Source organism: Bombina bombina, chromosome 1 (assembly GCF_027579735.1).
Source record: "Bombina bombina isolate aBomBom1 chromosome 1, aBomBom1.pri, whole genome shotgun sequence".
In the NCBI taxonomy this organism is placed as follows: domain Eukaryota; kingdom Metazoa; phylum Chordata; class Amphibia; order Anura; family Bombinatoridae; genus Bombina; species Bombina bombina.
Window position 1 is genome coordinate 1,452,844,603 of NC_069499.1, and position 24,603 is coordinate 1,452,869,205.

At 41.3% G+C, this 24,603-nt stretch overlaps 1 protein-coding gene across 1 annotated transcript in view; it reads right to left on the minus strand.

Annotated features, from left to right (window-relative positions):
- Nucleotides 1–248: 248 nt before the first annotated feature.
- LOC128666460 (casein kinase I) overlaps nucleotides 249–24,603 on the minus strand; it is a 63,445-nt gene continuing 39,090 nt past the window's right edge. Inside the window, exons 5-7 of the mRNA XM_053721071.1 lie at nucleotides 24,113–24,283; nucleotides 1,981–2,144; nucleotides 249–317 (exon numbers count right to left, since the gene is read on the minus strand). Coding sequence (XP_053577046.1) covers nucleotides 249–317; nucleotides 1,981–2,144; nucleotides 24,113–24,283 — 404 coding nt within the window. The remainder of the gene's footprint in view (nucleotides 318–1,980; nucleotides 2,145–24,112; nucleotides 24,284–24,603) is intronic.

The following is a 24,603-nucleotide window of genomic DNA, read 5'->3' on the forward strand; positions in this document are numbered from 1 at the left end:
TGCACTTCCCCAACAAGGCTGTGCCGCAAAATCTTATGGCACAAACTCCTCCAAGAGGCTGAGAGGAACTGCAGGGCACTGTATGTGACGTCATTGAGGCTTGGAACGTTTGAGGAGAAAGCTGTGGCATTGCCTGAACAGCATTATCCCGAGAGACATTGGGCTCAGATGGGCAACAATTTATGTTTACATTGAAGAGTTCTAGCTAAGCAAGCAGCACAACATTGCATACGAAAGAATTTGAGACTCTAAGCATAATAAACATTTGTCACAAGGGAGTCTTGATCCATCTCCATAATATTTAATACAAATATTCCCTAAAAAAATAAAAAAAAATAAAAAAAAATTGAGAAAACAATTTATTTTGATTAAGAGTACTGTCTCTTTAAATTTATTCCATTCAGAACATTTAACATTAGCTTTAATAAGTTTAAAATCAGGCCCTCTACACCTCACAACTACTGAGGTGCCCTACCTGACCTCAGTCAGCAAAACTTCACAGGACTCTCCAGCCGATCGATCGTATCCAGCTCCACAGGTGATGTCGGCAAGACGCCACTTCGCTTACTGAATGCGGAAGAACGGGTCACATGACATCCGACAAACTACGCAGCTAACAATGAAAGCACGCGATTCTGTCAAATTCTGACATCAGATCAACTAAGATCGTCCCAAAACACGCCTCCATTTTGTGCGAGTGTTAAAATCGCAATTTCACAGTTATACTGTATGAGAAGAAAAAGCCCCTCAACTATGAACTCTTTAGTTGTTTGTATATTGCACCAAACATTCCCAAAATTGAGCCACAATAAAATAAAGGTTAAAACTTTATAATTAACCCTTTAGTCTCTAAGTCACATCAGAACAGTGCCTGCACCCTGCCTATAAATATCCTATATAAAGGATATAAAAATGTCCCAAACAGAAATTGCAGCTAAATCTTCTTAAAGTGCAAGTCTCCAATACCTAGAAGGCAAAGGCACTTACCTGCAATCCAACTGTCAGGCAGGACGACAGCTCGCGTGTGAAAGGACACATACTCCTTAGAGACCTGTAGAAAAAGAAAGAGCAGAGTAACCAACTCTGGCTTTCTATGACTAGGGCAGCAATGTGTTAGGAAACCAAGTAAGGACCACCTCACAACTTCTTAACAGTTTAAAAGCCATCACTACTCTACTGAAGAGATTGACGTGTACTCAACTATACCCAAATCCTTGCTTGCAGGGAAAAGTACCCGAAAAAGGATTTCTTCAGACACCAAACTTCACCTTCTCAATTGACAGAGGCAAAGCGAATGACTGGGGATAATGTGTAGGGGAGTGACACTTAACAGCTTTGATGTGGTGCTCTTCTCCTCCTGCTGGTTCCCACTAGTAATTGGAATGACGTTGTGAACTCTCCATATCTTAGGAAAGAAAAAGTGTTTTCCACAATTCGAAAATAGAAATAATGGGTTCACACATACATAGCCGATTCTGCAAACTAAAAAGTTACTTGTGCTAGGGGGGGGGCTCGAATAAAAAGTACTGAAATTAATGTTTAAATGTAGTTAGCAAAAGACTCAAATGGCTGCAGTGGTAAAACGGGCTACAATTGTTAATTTTGTGCGCAGTAGAAGTAGTATCACGTCGTCACTAAACATGTACTAAATATGTTAAAAGAATGTCCCAAAGTAATTAACGTGTGTGCCATAGCAGATATGCTAGACTGCTATTGCCTGACACTAACGCAAAGCCAGTTCTAGAACACCTCACCCTTTTCGCGTTATATGTCTTAAAATATATGAAGTGATTGTCAAGATCAGCAACTGGCATGTATATTGATAAATATGTCTGTTAATCTCTGTATACAGATATTTCTAAGGTTTGTAATATTTTTACATATTGAAGGAAATATATCAATGTACAGAGAGTGATAAACATATTTCAGATTTTTTAATACCGTTTTATATTGAAAAATTGAATAAAAATGGGCAGTTACTATAAATGTACTCACAAACTTTAGCATGTTCCAGTCAAACACGTAGTCATAGGAGAAGCCCTGCCGGTGGAATAAATTTCTGAATAGCTGCCTCAAGTAGGAATAGTCTGGCTTATCATCAAACCGCAATGAACGGCAGAAATTAAGATAAGTAGCAAACTCGGCTGCAGAAAAAAATAATAATAATAAATGTTAATTTAAAAAAAAAAAAAAAAGTTAACAATTCAAAACAAACGTTACTGTAATAAAATGACTGTTTGGTGTGTTGCTATAAAATATCGGTCAAAAACATTAACTTTGACGGAGTCAATCAGAACAAGGCTTGTCAGTTATGTTTGTATTAAGTACATTGTTTTGCAGTGGTTACCAGATAAAACGAATTAGTGACAGATATGTAGCATTATTAGCCACAAGAGTTCAGCAGGGTGTATTTCAAGTTGTGAGAATTAGAAATTGCTCAATCTTCAGAGGTAATTTAGTTCCCCAAGGCAGAACATATGCTGTGACCCGAGACGTCATTACTTAAAATGCAGCATGTCTTCAGAAAAACAGGACACATGCAGGAACGGTTAGCGCTTTTGCTTTGCATCTCTGCTCCCCATTAGGCTGTTCTCTTCAAACAGTGCTGTGCTCTGGCTGCACTATGTGAGCTTTCCTTAAAGGACCATAATATCCAAATATTTTTTTATTCTGTATTTAATAACATTTCTTTTGTAATCATCTGTGGAAATATTGCCTTATCCCTATGCAAGTCTTATAGATATTTAATTATTTTTTTAGCCCATGCCTTCTGTTCTTCATTATCTATAACCCAATCATTGTACCTGTCCCGGGACAAATGAAGAAGCGAGCGTGTCCTTGTCTCATGCACAGTTGCTCAATTTTGTTACTGAAATCTCACGTTATCTTCTTGAAGCAATCGCGAGATTTACCTTGGTTGCTCTCAAAAATAGGGCTTGTGTTGTGACCGGAGTTCACACGCGCGTGCTACTCTGATAGCTACAGGTTTCCATTTTGAGATCGAAATCTCACTTGATCCTCCTTCAAGCACCGCAAGATATATACATTTTTATTAATCTAGTGTAATAAATAAACAGAACATGTATGTTATATATTTTTCTATTGGGTTTATAACTTTTTTCAAGATGTGCACAGAGTGTCACATGATCGGCAACAAGGGGAAAAAAGTTTTTTTGCAGAGTGCACTTTCAGCTAAGTTTATAAGCATAAATTTACATAAGAATTTTGATTGAATGCCTATTCCCCTAGAGTTTACTAGCCTGAATCAGCATATTGAGAGCTGAGAAGAAAAACCACAGTGCAGTACAGTTTAAAATTATTATTTTAAAATAAATTTTCAAATATTATTAAAATACTGTAAACATTTTTTTAATTTTTATGTAGTAAAATGATTTATGTAAAAAAAATAGAGTTTTATGTCCCTTTAACACAATGCAGACAGAGTAAAGAGCTGTTTGAAGAGAACAGTGAAATACAAAGCAGCAGCGCATTGATTTATGATGGGTCTCACTGATTTTTTTCACCTGCTGCAATATATTCTAAAACTTTAAAAAACAAAAAGGTTTATTCTCCAGTTAACACATTGCAACTGAGCAACTTTTTTTTATTGAAGTCATAACCAAGCAAAACACAATAGATGCACCCAGAAATAATGCCAGGTAAGAAATATACAATGTTATTACATAAATATTGCCAAGTCTATCCGTACAGACTATCCCAACATACAAAAGGTGTATGAATTTAAAGAGTAGTACACATTGGAGGTTGATATCAGGGTGACGAGGCTATTTTGGCTGGACAAATGGAGGAACAATAAGGTCAGCAAGGTAAAGGAGATATGTAAAAGGTACTTTGTGAGCCCATTTATCTAAAGTGTTAACTATATATTAGGATATAAGTGAGACTTCAGTTTTATAATATCATGGAAAAAGTGAAAAAAACAGATTTATGCTTACCTGATAAATTACTTTCTCCAACGGTGTGTCCGGTCCACGGCGCCATCCTTACTTGTGGGAAACAGAATTTATGTTTACCTGATAAATTTCTTTCTCCAACGGTGTGTCCGGTCCACGGCGTCATCCTTACTTGTGGGATATTCTCTTCCCCAACAGGAAATGGCAAAGAGCCCAGCAAAGCTGGTCACATGATCCCTCCTAGGCTCCGCCTACCCCAGTCATTCGACCGACGTTAAGGAGGAATATTTGCATAGGAGAAACCATATGGTACCGTGGTGACTGTAGTTAACGAAAATAAACTATCAGACCTGATTAAAAAAACCAGGGCGGGCCGTGGACCGGACACACCGTTGGAGAAAGAAATTTATCAGGTAAACATAAATTCTGTTTTCTCCAACATAGGTGTGTCCGGTCCACGGCGTCATCCTTACTTGTGGGAACCAATACCAAAGCTTTAGGACACGGATGAAGGGAGGGAGCAAATCAGGTCACCTAAATGGAAGGCACCACGGCTTGCAAAACCTTTCTCCCAAAAATAGCCTCAGAAGAAGCAAAAGTATCAAACTTGTAAAATTTGGTAAAAGTGTGCAGTGAAGACCAAGTCGCTGCCCTACATATCTGATCAACAGAAGCCTCGTTCTTGAAGGCCCATGTGGAAGCCACAGCCCTAGTGGAATGAGCTGTGATTCTTTCGGGAGGCTGCCGTCCGGCAGTCTCGTAAGCCAATCTGATGATGCTTTTAATCCAAAAAGAGAGAGAGGTAGAAGTTGCTTTTTGACCTCTCCTTTTACCTGAATAAACAACAAACAAGGAAGATGTTTGTCTAAAATCCTTTGTAGCATCTAAATAGAATTTTAGAGCGCGAACAACATCCAAATTGTGCAACAAACGTTCCTTCTTTGAAACTGGTTTTGGACACAGAGAAGGTACGATAATCTCCTGGTTAATGTTTTTGTTAGAAACAACTTTTGGAAGAAAACCAGGTTTAGTACGTAAAACCACCTTATCTGCATGGAACACCAGATAAGGAGGAGAACACTGCAGAGCAGATAATTCTGAGACTCTTCTAGCAGAAGAAATCGCAACTAAAAACAAAACTTTCCAAGATAATAACTTAATATCAACGGAATGTAAGGGTTCAAACGGAACCCCCTGAAGAACTGAAAGAACTAAATTGAGACTCCAAGGAGGAGTCAAAGGTTTGTAAACAGGCTTGATTCTAACCAGAGCCTGAACAAAGGCTTGAACATCTGGCACAGCTGCCAGCTTTTTGTGAAGTAATACCGACAAGGCAGAAATCTGTCCCTTCAGGGAACTTGCAGATAATCCTTTTTCCAATCCTTCTTGAAGGAAGGATAGAATCCTAGGAATCTTAACCTTGTCCCAAGGGAATCCTTTAGATTCACACCAACAGATATATTTTTTCCAAATTTTATGGTAAATCTTTCTAGTCACAGGCTTTCTGGCCTGAACAAGAGTATCGATAACAGAATCTGAGAATCCTCGCTTCGATAAAATCAAGCGTTCAATCTCCAAGCAGTCAGCTGGAGTGAAACCAGATTCGGATGTTCGAACGGACCCTGAACAAGAAGGTCTCGTCTCAAAGGTAGCTTCCAAGGTGGAGCCGATGACATATTCACCAGATCTGCATACCAAGTCCTGCGTGGCCACGCAGGAGCTATCAAGATCACCGACGCCCTCTCCTGCTTGATCCTGGCTATCAGCCTGGGGATGAGAGGAAATGGCGGGAACACATAAGCTAGTTTGAAGGTCCAAGGTGCTACTAGTGCATCCACTAGAGCCGCCTTGGGATCCCTGGATCTGGCCCCGTAGCAAGGAACTTTGAAGTTCTGACGAGAGGCCATCAGATCCATGTCTGGAATGCCCCACAGGTGAGTGACTTGGGCAAAGATTTCCGGATGGAGTTCCCACTCCCCCGGATGCAATGTCTGCCGACTCAGAAAATCCGCTTCCCAATTTTCCACTCCTGGGATGTGGATAGCAGACAGGTGGCAGGAGTGAGACTCCGCCCAAAGAATAATTTTGGTTACTTCTTCCATCGCTAGGGAACTCCTTGTTCCCCCCTGATGGTTGATGTACGCAACAGTCGTCATGTTGTCTGATTGAAACCGTATGAACCTGGTCCTCGCAAGCTGGGGCCAGGCCTGGAGAGCATTGAATATCGCTCTCAGTTCCAGAATATTTATCGGTAGAAGAGATTCTTCCCGAGACCAAAGACCCTGAGCTTTCAGGGATCCCCAGACCGCGCCCCAGCCTATCAGACTGGCGTCGGTCGTGACAATGACCCACTCTGGTCTGTGGAACATCATCCCTTGAGACAGATTGTCCAGGGACAGCCACCAACGGAGTGAGTCTCTGGTTCTCTGATTTACTTGTATCTTCGGAGACAAGTCTGTATAGTCCCCATTCCACTGACTGAGCATGCACAGTTGTAATGGTCTTAGATGAATGCGCGCAAAAGGAACTATGTCCATCGCCACCACCATCAACCCGATCACTTCCATGCACTGAGCTATGGAAGGAAGAGGAACGGAATGAAGTATCCGACAAGAGTCCAGAAGCTTTGTTTTTCTGGCCTCTGTTAGAAAGATCCTCATTTCTAAGGAGTCTATAATTGTTCCCAAGAAGGGAACCCTTGTTGACGGGGATAGAGAACTCTTTTCCACGTTCACTTTCCAGCCGTGAGATCTGAGAAAGGCCAGGACAATGTCCGTGTGAGCCTTTGCTTGAGGAAGGGACGACGCTTGAATCAGAATGTCGTCCAGGTAAGGTACTACTGCAATGCCCCTTGGTCTTAGCACCGCTAGAAGGGACCCTAGTACCTTTGTGAAAATCCTTGGAGCAGTGGTTAATCCGAAAGGAAGCGCCACGAACTGGTAATGTTTGTCCAGGAATGCAAACCTTAGGAACCGATGATGTTCCTTGTGGATAGGAATATGTAGATACGCATCCTTTAAATCCACCGTGGTCATGAATTGACCTTCCTGGATGGAAGGAAGGATAGTTCGAATGGTTTCCATCTTGAACGATGGGACCTTGAGAAATTTGTTTAAGATCTTGAGATCTAGGATTGGTCTGAACGTTCCCTCTTTTTTGGGAACTATGAACAGATTGGAGTAGAACCCCATCCCTTGTTCTCTTAATGGAACAGGATGAATCACTCCCATTTTTAACAGGTCTTCTACACAATGTAAGAACGCCTGTCTTTTTATGTGGTCTGAAGACAACTGCGACCTGTGGAACCTCCCCCTTGGGGGAAGTCCCTTGAATTCCAGAAGATAACCCTGGGAGACTATTTCTAGCGCCCAAGGATCCAGAACATCTCTTGCCCAAGCCTGAGCGAAGAGAGAGAGTCTGCCCCCCACCAGATCCGGTCCCGGATCGGGGGCCAATATTTCATGCTGTCTTGGTAGCAGTGGCAGGTTTCTTGGCCTGCTTTCCCTTGTTCCAGCCTTGCATTGGTCTCCAAGCTGGCTTGGCCTGAGAAGTATTACCCTCTTGCTTAGAGGACGTAGCACCTTGGGCTGGTCCGTTTTTACGAAAGGGACGAAAATTAGGTCTATTTTTTGCCTTGAAGGGCCGATCCTGAGGAAGGGCGTGGCCCTTACCCCCAGTGATATCAGAGATAATCTCTTTCAAGTCAGGACCAAACAGCGTTTTCCCCTTGAAAGGAATGTTTAGTAGCTTGTTCTTGGAAGACGCATCAGCCGACCAAGATTTCAACCAAAGCGCTCTGCGCGCCACAATAGCAAACCCAGAGTTCTTAGCCGCTAACTTAGCCAATTGCAAAGAGGCGTCTAGAGTGAAAGAATTAGCCAATTTGAGAGCATTGATTCTGTCCATAATCTCCTCATAAGGAGGAGAGTCACTATCGAGCACCTTAAGCAGTTCATCAAACCAGAAATATGCGGCAGTAGTGACAGGGACAATGCATGAAATGGGTTGTAGAAGGTAACCCTGCTGAACAAACATCTTTTTAAGCAAACCTTCTAATTTTTTATCCATAGGATCTTTGAAAGCACAACTATCCTCTATGGGAATAGTGGTGCGTTTGTTTAAAGTAGAAACCGCTCCCTCGACCTTGGGGACTGACTGCCATAAGTCCTTTCTGGGGTCGACCATAGGAAACAATTTTTTAAATATGGGGGGAGGGACGAAAGGAATACCGGGCCTTTCCCATTCTTTATTAACAATGTCCGCCACCCGCTTGGGTATAGGAAAAGCTTCTGGGAGCCCCGGCACCTCTAGGAACTTGTCCATTTTACATAGTTTCTCTGGGATGACTAAATTTTCACAATCATCCAGAGTGGATAATACCTCCTTAAGCAAAATGCGGAGATGTTCCAATTTAAATTTAAATGTAATCACATCAGATTCAGCCTGCTGAGAAATGTTCCCTAAATCAGTAATTTCTCCCTCAGACAAAACCTCCCTGGCCCCCTCAGATTGGGTTAGGGGCCCTTCAGAGATATTAATATCAGCGTCGTCATGCTCTTCAGTAACTAAAACAGAGCAGCCACGCTTACGCTGACAAGGGTTAATTTTGGCTAAAATGTTTTTGACAGAATTATCCATTACAGCCGTTAATTGTTGCATAGTAAGGAGTATTGGCGCGCTAGATGTACTAGGGGCCTCCTGAGTGGGCAAGACTCGTGTAGACGAAGGAGGGAATGATGCAGTACCATGCTTACTCCCCTCACTTGAGGAATCATCTTGGGCATCATTGTCATTATCACATAAATCACATTTATTTAAATGAATAGGAATTCTGGCTTCCCCACATTCAGAACACAGTCTATCTGGTAGTTCAGACATGTTAAACAGGCATAAACTTGATCAGAAAGTACAAAAAACGTTTTAAAATAAAACCGTTACTGTCACTTTAAATTTTAAACTGAACACACTTTATTACTGCAATTGCGAAAAAACATGAAGGAATTGTTCAAAATTCACCAAATTTTCACCACAGCGTCTTAAAGCCTTGAAAATATTGCACACCAATTTTGGAAGCTTTAACCCTTAAAATAACGGAACCGGAGCCGTTTTAAGCTTTAAACCCCTTTACAGTCCCTGGTATCTGCTTTGCTGAGACCCAACCAAACCCAAAGGGGAATACGATACCAAATGACGCCTTCAGAAGTCTTTTATAAGTATCAGAGCTCCTCTCACATGCGACTGCATGCCATGCCTCTCAAAAACAAGTGCGCAACACCGGCGCGAAAATGAGACTCTGCCTATGCCTTGGGAAAGCCCCTAAAGAATAAGGTGTCTAAAACAGTGCCTGCCGATATTATTATATCAAAATACCCAGATAAAATGATTCCTCAAGGCTAAATATGTGTTAATAATCAATCGATTTAGCCCAGAAAAAGTCTACAGTTTAAATAAGCCCTTGTGAAGCCCTTATTTACAATCGTAATAAACATGGCTTACCGGATCCCATAGGGAAAATGACAGCTTCCAGCATTACATCGTCTTGTTAGAATGTGTCATACCTCAAGCAGCAAGGGACTGCAAACTGTTCCCCCAACTGAAGTTAATTGCTCTCAACAGTCCTGTGTGGAACAGCCATGGATTTTAGTTACGGTTGCTAAAATCATTTTCCTCATACAAACAGAATTCTTCATCTCTTTTCTGTTTCTGAGTAAATAGTACGTACCAGCACTATTTGAAAATAACAAACTCTTGATTGAATAATGAAAAACTACAGTTAAACACTAAAAAACTCTAAGCCATCTCCGTGGAGATGTTGCCTGTACAACGGCAAAGAGAATGACTGGGGTAGGCGGAGCCTAGGAGGGATCATGTGACCAGCTTTGCTGGGCTCTTTGCCATTTCCTGTTGGGGAAGAGAATATCCCACAAGTAAGGATGACGCCGTGGACCGGACACACCTATGTTGGAGAAAATATCTCTTCCCCAACAGGAAATGGCAAAGAGTCCCAGCAAAATCTGGCCATATAGTCCCTCCTAGGCTCCGCCCACCCCAGTCATTCGACCGACGGACAGGAGGAAAATTATAGGAGAAACCATATGGTACCGTGGTGACTGTAGTTAGAGAAAATAATCCATCAGACCTGATTAAAAAACCAGGGCGGGCCGTGGACCGGACACACCGTTGGAGAAAGTAATTTATCAGGTAAGCATAAATTCTGTTTTCTCCAACAATGGTGTGTCCAGTCACGGCGTCATCCTTACTTGTGGGAACCAATACCAAAGCTTTAGGACACGGATGAAGGGAGCAAATCAGGTTACCTAAACGGAAGGCACCACGGCTTGCAAAACCTTTCTCCCAAAAATAGCCTCCGAAGAAGCAAAAGTATCAAATTTGTAAAATTTGGCAAAAGTGTGCAGTGAAGACCAAGTCGCTGCCTTACATATCTGATCAACAGAAGCCTCGTTCTTGAAGGCCCATGTGGAAGCCACAGCCCTAGTAGAGTGAGCTGTGATTCTTTCAGGAGGCTGCCGTCCGGCAGTCTCGTAAGCCAATCGGATGATGCTTTTAAGCCAAAAGGAAAGAGAGGTAGAAGTCGCCTTTTGACCTCTCCTTTTACCAGAATAAACGACAAACAGAGAAGAAGTTTGTCTGAAATCTTTTGTAGCTTCTAAGTAGAACTTTAGAGCACGGACTACATCTAAGTTGTGTAGCAAACGTTCCTTCTTTGAAACTGGTTTCGGACACAAAGAAGGTACAACTATCTCCTGGTTAATATTCTTGTTGGAAACAACCTTTGGAAGAAAACCAGGCTTAGTACGCAAAACAACCTTATCTGAATGGAACACCAGATAGGGCGGAGTACACTGCAGAGCAGATAACTCTGAAACTCTTTTAGCAGAAGAAATAGCAACCAAAAACAAAACTTTCCAAGATAATAACTTAATATCTATGGAATGTAGAGGTTCAAACGGAACCCCTTGAAGAACTGAAAGAACTAGATTTAGACTCCAGGGAGGAGTCAAAGGTCTGTAAACAGGCTTGATCCTGACCAGAGCCTGAACAAATGCTTGAACATCTGGCACAGCTGCCAGTCGTTTGTGTAGTAAGACAGATAAAGCAGAAATCTGTCCTTTAGAGAACTTGCAGATAATCCTTTATCCAAACCTTCCTGCAGAAAGGAAAGAATCTTAGGAATTTTTATCTTATTCCATGGGAATCCCATGGATTCACACCAACAGATATATCTTTTCCATATTTTATGTTAAATCTTTCTAGTTACCGGTTTTCTGGCCTGAACCAGAGTATCTATCACAGAATCTGAAAACCCGCGCTTTGATAGAATCAAGCGTTCAATCTGCAAGCCGTCAGCTGGAGGGAGACCAGATTTGGATGTTCGAATGGACCCTGAACAAGAAGGTCCTGTCTCAAAGGTAGCTTCCATGGTGGAACCGATGACATATTCACCAGGTCTGCATACCAAGTCCTGTGTGGCCACGCAGGAGCTATCAAGATCACCGAGGCCCTCTCCTGTTTGATCCTGGCTACCAGCCTGGGAATGAGAGGAAACTGTGGGAACACATAAGCTAGGTTGAAAGTCCAAGGTGCTACTAGTGCATCAACTAGAGTCGCATTGGGATCCCTGGATCTGGACCCGTAACAAGGAACCTTGAAGTTCTGACGAGACGCCATCAGATCCATGTCTGGAATGCCCCATAATTGAGTCAACTGGGCAAAGATCTCCGGGTGGAGTTCCCACTCCCCCGGATGGAAAGTCTGACGACTCAGATAATCCGCTTCCCAGTTTTCCACACCTGGGATGTGGATCGCAGATAGGTGGCAGGAGTGATCCTCCACCCATTTAATTATTTTGGTCACTTCTTTCATCGCCAGGGAACTCCTTGTTCCCCCCTGATGATTGATATACGCAACAGTCGTTATGTTGTCTGATTGGAATCTTATGAATCTGGCCTTTGCTAGCTGAGGCCAAGCCCTGAGAGCATTGAAGATCGCTCTTAGTTCCAGAATGTTTATCGGGAGAAGAGACTCTTCCCGAGACCATAGTCCCTGAGCTTTCAGGGATTCCCAGACCGCGCCCCAGCCCACTAGACTGGCGTCGGTCGTGACAATGACCCACTCTGGTCTGCGGAAGCTCATTCCCTGGGATAGATGGTCCAGGGTCAGCCACCAACGGAGTGACTCTCTGGTCTTCTGATCTACTTGAATCACTGGAGACAAGTCTGTATAGTCCCCATTCCACTGTTTGAGCATGCACAGTTGTAATGGTCTTAGATGAATTTGTGCAAAAGGAACTATGACCATTGCTGCAACCATCAACCCTACCACTTCCATGCACTGAGCTATGGAAGGACGTGGAACAGAGTGAAGAACTTGACAAGCGCTTAGAAGTTTTGACTTTCTGATATCTGTCAGAAAAATCCTCATTTCTAAGGAATCTATTATTGTTCCCAAGAAGGGAACTCTTGTTGACGGAGACAGAGAACTCTTTTCTATGTTCACCTTCCATCCGTGAGATCTGAGAAAGGCCAGAACGATGTCTGTATGAGACTTTGCTTTTGAAAGGGACGACGCTTGTATTAGAATGTCGTCCAAGTACGGTACTACTGCAATGCCCCTTGGTCTTAGAACCGCTAGAAGGGACCCGAGTACCTTTGTGAAAATCCTTGGAGCAGTGGCCAACCCGAATGGGAGGGCCACAAACTGGTAATGTTTGTCCAGAAAGGCGAACCTTAAGAACTGATGATGTTCTTTGTGGATAGGAACATGTAGGTACGCATCCTTTAGATCCACGGTAGTCAGAAATTGACCTTCCTGGATAGTGGGTAGAATCGTTCGAATGGTTTCCATTTTGAACGATGGTACCCTGAGAAATTTAGGATCTTTAAATCCAGAATTGGTCTGAAGGTTCCCTCTTTTTTGGGAACTACGAACAGATTTGAGTAAAATCCCATTCCTTGTTCCGTCATTGGAACAGGGTGTATCACTCCCATCTTTAACAGGTCTTCTACACAATGTAAGAACGCCTGTCTCTTTATTTGGTTTAAGGATAAGTGAGACATGTGGAACCTTCCCCTTGGGGGTAGTTCCTTGAATTCGAGAAGATAACCCTGAGAAACTATTTCTAGTGCCCAGGGATCCTGAACATCTCTTGCCCAAGCCTGAGCAAAGAGAGAGAGTCTGCCCCCTACTAGATCCGGTCCCGGATCGGGGGCTACTCCTTCATGCTGTTTTGTTAGCAGCAGCAGGCTTCTTGGCCTGCTTACCCTTGTTCCAGCCTTGCATAGGTTTCCAGGCTGGTTTGGGCTGTGAGGCATTACCCTCTTGCTTAGAGGATGCGGAATTAGAGGTCGGTCCGTTCCTGAAATTGCGAAAGGAACGAAAATTAGACTTATTCTTGGCCTTGAAAGGCCTATCTTGTGGAAGGGCGTGGCCCTTTCCCCCAGTAATGTCTGAGATAATCTCTTTCAATTCTGGCCCAAAGAGTTTTACCTTTGAAAGGGATGTTAAGCAATTTTGTCTTGGATGACACATCCGCTGACCAAGACTTTAGCCAAAGCGCTCTGCGCGCCACAATTGCAAACCCTGAATTTTTCGCCGCTAATCTAGCTAATTGCAAAGCGGCATCTAAAATAAAAGTTAGCCAACTTAAGTGCGTGAGCTCTGTCCATAACCTCCTCATACGGAGTCTCTCTACTGAGCGACTTTTCTAGTTCCTCGAACCAGAACCACGCTGCTGTAGTGACAGGAACAATGCACGAAATGGGTTGTAGAAGGTAACCCTGCTGTACAAAAATCTTTTTAAGCAAACCTTCCAATTTTTTATCCATAGGATCTTTGAAAGCACAACTATCCTCAATAGGTATAGTAGTGCGCTTGTTTAGAGTAGAAACTGCCCCCTCGACCTTAGGTACTGTCTGCCATAAGTCCTTTCTGGGGTCGACCATAGGAAATAATTTCTTAAATATAGGTGGGGGAACAAAAGGTATGCCGGGCTTCTCCCATTCCTTATTCACTATGTCCGCCACCCGCTTGGGTATAGGAAAAGCGTCGGGGTGCACCGGAACCTCTAGAAACTTGTCCATCTTGCATAATTTCTCTGGGATGACCAAGTTGTCACAATCATCCAGAGTAGATAAAGCCTCCTTAAGCAGTGCGCGGAGATGTTCTAATTTAAATTTAAATGTCACAACATCAGGTTCAGCTTGTTGAGAAATTTTTCCTGAATCTGAAATTTCCCCATCTGACAGAACCTCCCTCATGGCCACTTCAGATTGGTGTGAGGGTATGACAGAACAATTATCATCAGCGCCCTCCTGCTCTTCAGTGTTTAAAACAGAACAATCGCGCTTTCTCTGATATGCAGGCATTTTGGATAAAATATTTGCTATGGAGTTATCCATTACAGCCGTCAATTGTTGCATGGTAATAAGCATTGGCGCGCTAGATGTACTAGGGGCCTCCTGTGTGGGCAAAACTGGTGTAGACACAGCAGGGGATAATGTAGTATCATGTATACTCCCCTCATCTGAGGAATCATCTTGGGCAATTTCATTATCTGTGGCAGTACTGTCCTTACTTTGTTTGGACGCTATGGCACAATTATCACACAATTTTGAGTGGGGAGACACATTGGCTTTCACACATATAGAACATAGCTTATCCGAAGGCACAGACATGTTAAACAGACTTAAACTTGTCAATAAAGCACAAAAAACATTTTAAAACAAAACCGTTACTGTCTCTTTAAATTTTAAACAGAGCACACTTTATTACTGAATATGAGAAAAAGTATGAAGGAATTGTTCAAACCAAAATTTCACCACAGTGTCTTAAAGCCTTAATAGTATTGCATACCAATTTTCAGAGCTTTAACCCTTAAAATAACAGAACCGGAGCCGTTTAACAATTTAACCCCTATACAGTCCCAGCTACAGCCTTTGCTGTGACTTTACCAAGCCCAGAGGGGAATACGATACCAAATGATGCCTTCCAGACACTTTTCCAACAACTTTCTGGTCCTCACACATGCATCTGCATGTCTTGCTCTCAAAAACAACTGCGCAGTAATGGCGCGAAAATGAGGCTCAGCCTAAAACTGGGAAGGCCCTCCCTGACTGGAAAAGGTGTCTAACATAGTGCCTGCCGTTAAAAAACGTTCCCCAAGTTTATAAGTGTGAATTATCAGCATAAACATGAATAAAATGTCCAAATAAAGCAATCGATTTAGCCCATAAAAGTGTCTACCAGTTTTATAGCCCATATTAAGCCTGTTATTCTGTTTGAAACTAAGAAAAATGGCTTACCGGTCCCCATGAGGGGAAATGACAGCCTTCCAGCATTACACAGTCTTGTTAGAAATATGGCTAGTCATACCTTAAGCAGAAAAGTCTGCTAACTGTTTCCCCCAATTGAAGTTACTTCATCTCAACAGTCCTATGTGGAAACAGCAATCGATTTTAGTTACTGTCTGCTAAAATCATCTTCCTCTCACAAACAGAAATCTTCATCCTTTTCTGTTTCAGAGTAAATAGTACATACCAGCACTATTTTAAAATAACAAACTCTTGATAGTAGAATAAAAAACTACAACTAAACACCACATACTCTTAACCATTTCCTTGGAGATGTTGCCTGTGCAACGGCAAAGAGAATGACTGGGGTGGGCGGAGCCTAGGAGGGACTATATGGCCAGCTTTTGCTGGTACTCTTTGCCATTTCCTGTTGGGGAAGAGATATTTCCCACAAGTAAGGATGACGCCGTGGACCGGACACACCAATGTTGGAGAAATGGCCTCTACTTTGCAGAAGAAAATATAAATTCGGTTATCTGTTCAGGTATTATTGGTGCAAGGGAGGGTTGGCTTTATGGTTTTTTGGGGTTGGGGAAATACAGCGGGCAAGAGCCGCTCTAAATGAGATGAGGAGTGGGAGGGCGGAGCTAGCGAGAATGTCAGGCTATTAAACACTTTTAGACCTCTGAGTTGTCAAGTACAACACAAGTAGTGATATCTCTTATTTATTTTATATGTTTTGGTTTCTTTCACAGCATAAAATGTAGGTATCATAAATCAGTCATAGCTGAATGTAATAGATCTGGGTAGGCCCCATCAGTATAACTAGTAGCTTCTTTAAAATAAGAACAACATCTATAAGAGCAGCGCTATCCCAAATGACATGATAAGCAGAGTAAATGAAGTTAATATGTTATAACATAGAAACATATGTATTGGCATATTAAATATAAGTGTTGGCTCTGGGGACTTAACAAATGAGAACAAAAAGAAATTAGCTTTTTGCTTGGCTTTAAGTGCTAGCTTGTGTTTCGCCTAAGGCTCCACTATGGATAAAATAAGAGAAGTCTGTTGATGGTTTAGAATAAATTGAGGGCTTATCTAAGAAAAATATAAGAGAGTTGGATTACATTAGGTATTGGTAAACAACTGCTTGCCTATGTTGGAATACAGGATAATCTTAATTATACAGGTATACCTCACTTTACAGCGCTTCACTTTACAGCGCTTCGCTAATACATCGCTTTGTTGAGCTGAAGTTCAACCTACAAGGATTTTGAAATAGTGCTGTAATCATTGAGAGATTGTGAGAAAAGTGACTGGTACCATTTTGTTATGCCCAGTTCACTCTGTTTACAGCATTAAAGTGCAATCTGTGTCTCAGTGCTATAGTTTGGCAAACTTTACTACAGTAATTGTCACTATTTTACAGGTACAGTTTTTTTTAATACTAAATGAATACTGTGCTGTGCTAAATTAAACTAAATGTAGCACTATTGCACCCCTAATATATATTAGTTCAAAAATGTTTTCAAGTTTTTAAACACACTAGCAATTGAAAAGAAAGCAAAAACTGCCTTGTTTCACTTTAAGGCGGTTTTCACTTTACAGCGGGGCTCCGGTCCCTAACCCGCTGTATGAGCGGGGTATACCTGTACTTGTGTGCTTCCGAGACTATGAAGCTGCTTAGAGGCTGACTTAATTCTAGGGCTATACAAACACAAATATGTGTAGGCTGAATAGAGTGATATAGTATTAGGTGACTGCAAGGTAGGAATACTAATTATTATTCAGCTCAATGTTGCGTTGTGCATCGCTATATCATGGTACACAGTCGGAGTAGGACATGGGTTTAATGTGTCTCTATGCATAATATATACAGCTACGGTTCTGATAATAAAACTGAGGAACATAACCGAACCGGCTCTAGATAAGAATAAAATATATAAGCTTAATCTATACTATCATAGAGGTGACTTGTACTACCTTCTTGTCCTCTAGCAAACCAGAGTGTATATATATGATATGGACCTCCATAATCCAGAAGAGATATATCTGGAGCTGAGTTACCAAATCCTAACATACAGTATTGACTATGGTTGCAAAAGTGTATGGTGAAAGCAATGTTATTTCCTATGTTAGCCGGGTGAACTTTAGGGAGTAACTGCGAATGGGAGCAAACAATATATATCTTGTATATCAGTAGAAATGTTAAACACAGGAACACAAACCTAATAATAAATGTAGGGTTGCCACATGGACATGGGCCCTATACCCTGCGGCAAGAAGCTTAAATCTCTACCAATCAGATCAATATATTGTGTGGTTGTCACTTTTATGAATCCATTACTCAGTGGGTCTAGAACAAGATAAAACTCCTCCAGAGTTTCACATAGGTCTTCAACAGCCGCATTACATCATTCTCAACGCATATGTTAACACATTAGATGTTAAATACTTAAAGATTATTGGCCATTAGAGTTTTAACATAGGATAAATTTGATTCTGATATAACAAATGATAGCGTTTTCACTATATAATAGCCTACTGGTATAGGACTACCTAAGGGCTGTAGAGCAGTAGTTTTTTTTTTTTTTTAAAAAGTAAACTACAGTGAACTAGGGGCCCTCATGTGAAATTAGTTGTGGAACAGGCGAGGAGACATTTAGCTTCAGCTAATGGTTTACCATTATGCTTATGCAGGGCTGGAACATTATAACTCCCCTAATTTCTGACCACATGGCACACAATAAAACAGTAATATAGATATCAAGGAAATAAGAGCCGGTACCATCCTGCCAGTGGGGAAACTAAGGTAGACAGATTTGCAAAAACAAAATATATACGAGTCAGATAATCCTATCCAGATCAAGTACCTGCTATGCTTAACAATTCGTACATAGGTATTATGTACATAAAGTCTCAGAACCAGTTATCAGGAATAACATGGCGGAAATAAAATGTGAAAGTGTAAGTTGTATACATTAGCTACTAACAATATTCATATGAGATAGATTACAGACAGCATATATAAGCTTCAAACTGATAAGAACTAAACAACTAGAAAAACTAATTGTATAAGGAATACAATAGGATTCACAGCAGAGATTACCACAAATTAGGTATTGTATAAACTCCAAATAGAAGATTCAGATAAGGATTATATCAAATATTTTTTAAAAAGGTTCCATGTCATTCATACCTTAATATCTTTATTAGTATATCTAGGAACCCACATTCACACAAAAGTAGCGAAAAAAAGGTTTAAAAACACTTAAACCCGGTCTCATAATAATTGTTGTGCTGAGAGATCATGTAATTAATAAGTGCCTGCTGGCCAATATCTAAAGTAAACTAAGCCCTTACAATCCGAGGGCTGATTTTACTTTTAACTTGTATTCTAAGCAGGCACCCAAAGAGAACTATTATTTGAGAACACTATCAGTTAGACAAGGGTAAGCAAGTTAAAAAAACGGCAGACAGGAGAGACAGAGCTGCTCCTGCTGGACCCCTGACGCGCGTTTCACAGAACGCTTCCTCAGAGGGGGAAGTGAAACGCGTTCTGTGAAACGCGCGTCAGGGGTCCAGCAGGAGCAGCTCTGTCTCTCCTGTCTGCCGTTTTTTTAACTTGCTTACCCTTGTCTAACTGATAGTGTTCTCAAATAATAGTTCTCTTTGGGTGCCTGCTTAGAATACAAGTTAAAAGTTAAATCAGCCCTCGGATTGTAAGGGCTTAGTTTACTTTAGATATTGGCCAGCAGGCACTTATTAATTACATGATCTCTCAGCACAACAATTATTATGAGACGGGGTTTAAGTGTTTTTAAACCTTTTTTTCGCTACTTTTGTGTGAATGTGGGTTCCTAGATATACTAATAAAGATATTAAGGTATGAATGACATGGAACCTTTTTAAAAAATATTTGATATAATCCTTATCTGAATCTTCTATTTGGAGTTTATACAATACCTAATTTGTGGTAATCTCTGCTGTGAATCCTATTGTATTCCTTATACAATTAGTTTTTCTAGTTGTTTAGTTCTGTCTCTGAGATCCCACATCAGACATGGATCCCACTTGGTAATATTGTATATAACATATAGGTACATATATATGTGTTGTAATTCTAATATAAGGGACCATTTCTGTTAAATACTTAACTCCAATTAATCACCCCCAAAAACCTCTAATTCTAAAGTTCAAACTGATAAGCCCATGTAGAATTTGATCTTGTTAAAAGGGAACGCTACTTAAAGACTAAGCAAAGAGAACATATTTTGTGAAAAACAAACAGTATTAGACATACATTCTGTAGGAGAGTAAAACTGGATCTCTTAATAATGTGTACATATTATAAACATACAAATAATAGTTATGGTTAACCTGATAAAACAACTACCGTAGACCAATATAAAGGAGAATAATTACTAGTCCAGATATGCAATTTTAGAGGCCAGTAGCCTTTAACAGTGTGGGATATCTTCTCAGTTATCAGGCTCTGCCCTCATTATAAGTCCAAGTGAAGATATGGCGAATTTGTTGCAGAGCTGTGCGAGACTTAACCTATTCCGGATCTGCGTGGGGCATAAATATCCTCTGATCTTACGGTGTGGGCTAGGACAGAAACCAGTAGTGAGATGTGAACTCCAGTGAATCCTAATATCTGGAGGCTCTGTGTATGCACCTGAATAATCAGGGTAGTCAAGTTCCCCAACGAAAGTCTCACCAAATAGACAGATGTGTAAGAGAAATTCAGGGTTGGAGTGTAAAGACGAAGTTGACCTCAGATCTGTCTCACCGGCTCCCTGTATGAGCGTGACTGTTAGACAACGGCCGTAAATCCTTATCCATCTCCGGCAAACATGTGATGCAGGTAGTATCGGCAGCAGTCAAGGCCGGTTCAGAGCCATAGATCCATCTCTCTGACAGAGCCAGCAAAACTGAGCTCTTCTACTCCGCAGTACTCGCTGTTGTACTCAGAGGGTAATCATGTGGAGAAGACCGAGTGGCTCTGTGGAGCTCTTGTGTTAAGCTGGAAGGTCTCGCCGTGCTTGGTGATGTCTATTGTAGCGGCCATTTTAGGTGTTGAATTGACCTCTCTTCCACCCTGATTTCTGACTAATTAGCAGGTTATGGAAGCAGTAGTCCATCTTCTCCTCTAATTTGTAAAGTAATTCTTGCACCTGTTCGCAAAAATCTGCCATATTTAGTTAGGTATCCGTGTGTTTGGTATGGATTACGCCACAGCTGCAGAGAAGGAATTACTTCTGTCTCGTGGTCATATCAGACTATGTAGTTCCAAACCGTTGTCGTAAACGAAGTTTAAGGCTTCCCTAGAGCAAATTTAGAAAGAATATTTCCCTCTTACATAAGTGCCGATCAAAAGCTTCAACAAATAACACCAATTATACTTTATAGTAGACTAAATGTTTGTTGATAATGCAGGAGCTCTTGTGCTGCACGTCTTGTCTCATCAGTTGCTAGCTCCGCCCCCAATTGTATTTCTTTTTAATGACACAATGAGTCCACTTATCATCTTAATTACTAATGGGAATACCTCTCCTGCCCTGCAGGAGGCGGCAAAGAGCACCACAGCAAATCTGTTAAATAGCTCCTCCCTTCCCTCCCACCCCAGTCATTCTCTGCCTACGTTAAGTGCAAGGAGATGGTAAATTAGGTGTTAGAAAAAGATTCTTCCATCAAGAGTTTATTATTTTTTTAATTAGTACAAGATTGTGCCGTTTTCTTCTGGGGTGTAGCCATAGTCCATATTAGTCTCTTCAGTAGAGTAGTGGTGGCTTTAGAGCAATGGGAACTTGTGGGACATAATTCTCACTGCGCCTCCCATATCTTGATGCTGCCCTAATCTCAATAGCCTAAGTAAGATGACTCGGGCTTTACCTTTCTCCACAGGACTATGTGAGGGAGAGGACCTCTCAATCCTGCTGAGCTGCCCTGCTGTCGGGCAGATTTTAAAAAAGGTAAGTGCTGCTTTTTATTCTGTGTCAGTAAAAAAAAGATCTCAGAGGAAGTGGAGCACTTTATTTAATTTGGGAAAGAACTCGTGTGTGTGTATATATATATATATATATATATATATATATATATATATATATATATATATATATATATATATATATATATATATATATATATATATATATATCTCTCTCTATCTATAGGGAGTGCAGAATTATTAGGCAAATTAGTATTTTGACCACATCATCCTCTTTATGCATGTTGTCTTACTCCAAGCCTACTACCAATTAAGCATATTAGGTGATGTGCATCTCTGTAATGAGAAGGGGTGTGGTCTAATGACATCAACACCCTATATCAGGTGTGCATAATTATTAGGCAACTTCCTTTCCTTTGGCAAAATGGGTCAAAAGAAGGACTTGACAGGCTCAGAAAAGTCAAAAATAGTGAGATATCTTGCAGAGGGATGCAGCACTCTTAAAATTGCAAAGCTTCTGAAGCGTGATCATCGAACAATCAAGCGTTCCATTCAAAATAGTCAACAGGGTCGCAAGAAGCGTGTGGAAAAACCAAGGCGCATGAACTGAGAAAAGTCAAGCGTGCAGCTGCCAAGATGCCACCAGTTTGGCCATATTTCAGAGCTACAACATCCCTGGAGTGCCCAAAAGCACAAGGTGTGCAATACTCAGAGACATGGCCAAGGTAAGAAAGGCTGAAAGACGACCACCACTGAACAAGACACACAAGCTGAAACGTCAAGATTGGGCCAAGAAATATCTCAAGACTGATTTTTCTAAGGTTTTATGGACTGATGAAATGAGAATGAGTCTTGATGGGCCAGATGGATGGGCCCGTGGCTGGATTGGTAAAGGGCAGAGAGCTCCAGTCCGACTCAGACGCCAGCAAGGTGGAGGTGGAGTACTGGTTTGGGCTGGTATCATCAAAGATGAGCTTGTGGAGCCTTTTCGGGTTGAGGATGGAGTCAAGCTCAACTCCCAGTCCTACTGCCAGTTTCTGGAAGACACCTTCTTCAAGCAGTGGTACAGGAAGAAGTCTGCATCCTTCAAGAAAAACATGATTTTCATGCAGGACAATGCTCCATCACACGCGTCCAAGTACTCCACAGCGTGGCTGGCAAGAAAGGGTATAAAAGAAGAAAATCTAATGACATGGCCTCCTTGTTCACCTGATCTGAACCCCATTGAGAACCTGTGGTCCATCATCAAATGTGAGATTTACAAGGAGGGAAAACAGTACACCTCTCTGAACAGTGTCTGGGAGGCTGTGGTTGCTGCTGCACGCAATGTTGATGGTGAACAGATCAAAACACTGACAGAATCCATGGATGGCAGGCTTTTGAGTGTCCTTGCAAAGAAAGGTGGCTATATTGGTCACTGATTTGTTTTTGTTTTGTTTTTGAATGTCAGAAATGTATATTTGTGAATGTTGAGATGTTATATTGGTTTCACTGGTAAAAATAAATAATTGAAATGGGTATATATTTGTTTTTTGTTAAGTTGCCTAATAATTATGCACAGTAATAGTCACCTGCACACACAGATATCCCCCTAAAATAGCTATAACTAAAAACTACTTCCAAAACTATTCAGCTTTGATATTGATGAGTTTTTTGGGTTCATTGAGAACATGGTTGTTCAATAATAAAATTAATCCTCAAAAATACAACTTGCCTAATAAATCTGCACTAATATATATATATATATATCAATAAATAAAAAGGAGGGAATTTCAGTGACAGCGCGTTATTAGCAGGCACTGGGGCTGAGGAGACTGATAGGTGGCTTTATCTATGGGGGCCTTTTATCACTTGGACTGAGGGTAAGGACTCAGTGGGAGGCGATATTGTGATCACATATATTTGAGCTAGACTGCGATCTAGAATGCGGCTGCCAAATTTGCCCCCAGGTTTGTTAAAGGGTTCAGTTAGCTCCCGGTGGCGTAGTTGTTAAAACAAATAATATGGCGACCGGGAGCTTGATTGTTGTTATGCCCACGATGGGCGGAGCTTCATGTGGCACCAGTTTGGGCTGTGCATTCTTCTCTCCAATTACGATTACGGAAACGGAGGGACTGCTTAGCACAGTATTCAGAAGTGGGTCCGGACAGCGATACAGCTGCGTTCCGGACCTTTTTGTAACCAAATTACACACAGTTTTGAAAAAAGTCTCTACTAAGCACACTGCTTAATGTTTCCATATAAGTGGGACCAGACAACGCTATAGCTTTGTTCCGGACTTTGTATGATCAGTTTTATAAGCAGTAACGTATTTTATGTTAAATCCTTCTTTACACAAAAACATGAAATAAAGTTTGGGTATTAGAAGGGTAGATGGGCACCTCAGCAAGATTTAGCTGAGGTGTAAATATGTTCTGCAGTCCAGCACCGAAATACTAGTCAATTCCTGGTTCCTCTGTGAAAAGCATTATTGATCTAAAAGAAGTTGCACCCAGGTGGTTGGTGTGGGTTTTTTTTCTCTCTCTCAAATTTATATAAAATTTAGCAGATAGAATATTGAGTAACCAGCTACTCAGATCTTATAAAAACAGGTACAATCAGAAAAAGGTGGTTAAACACATTGCTAAATTACTATTTGGGAGCTGCAGAGCACTACAGGTTGTGAGTAGAAACTGACAGTCAATCAGCAGTGGTAGTCACACAGGACTAGGTCAGTGCCCATGTCCCCTCAGAGCCACCAGTGCTCTGCAGCTCCTAAGAAGTACTTTAACCCAAGCAAAGGTTAAAAACATATCTAAACACATAGCATTACATTGCTAGTGTTAAAATCACATACTCTAATTTGAGCATGTCATTTGTCCACAAGAACGGCTCTTTAAATTTAGAGGACAGTTTTAGTAAATAACAGTAAATGATACCAAACAGCAACTTACATGGGTAACCTTTGCACAGAACCTCTATTGGCGTTGACATCTTCTTCTCACTGATACGTTCATATTTCTGCCTTTTGGTGGCAGCTTTTAGCCCTTGCCAAGGGAGAGACCCAAGGTTGAAATACATCAGGACATAACCCAGAGATTCCAAGTCATCTCGACGAGATTGTTCTAAAAGGAAATTAATTGTACATTAGATAGAGAGCACCTTGATATAAACCCCTTCCCTATAGGATGCTTCTATTAATGCCATTGTAAAACCTTATACAAAAGCTGAGGGTTCAGACAGAGGATAGGCAATGTATTTATAACACAACAGCAGTCACTCATGAGAAATTCCGGTACCAAATTTCTGGGGCAATCAAAATGATAGCACTTTAAAGGGACAGTGTACTGTAAAACAGTTGTCCCCTTAATGTGTTTACAGTGACTTGTTATACAAGTATGGGACTTTGTTAATTTAGCATAATTTTGTAAATGAAATAGCTGCT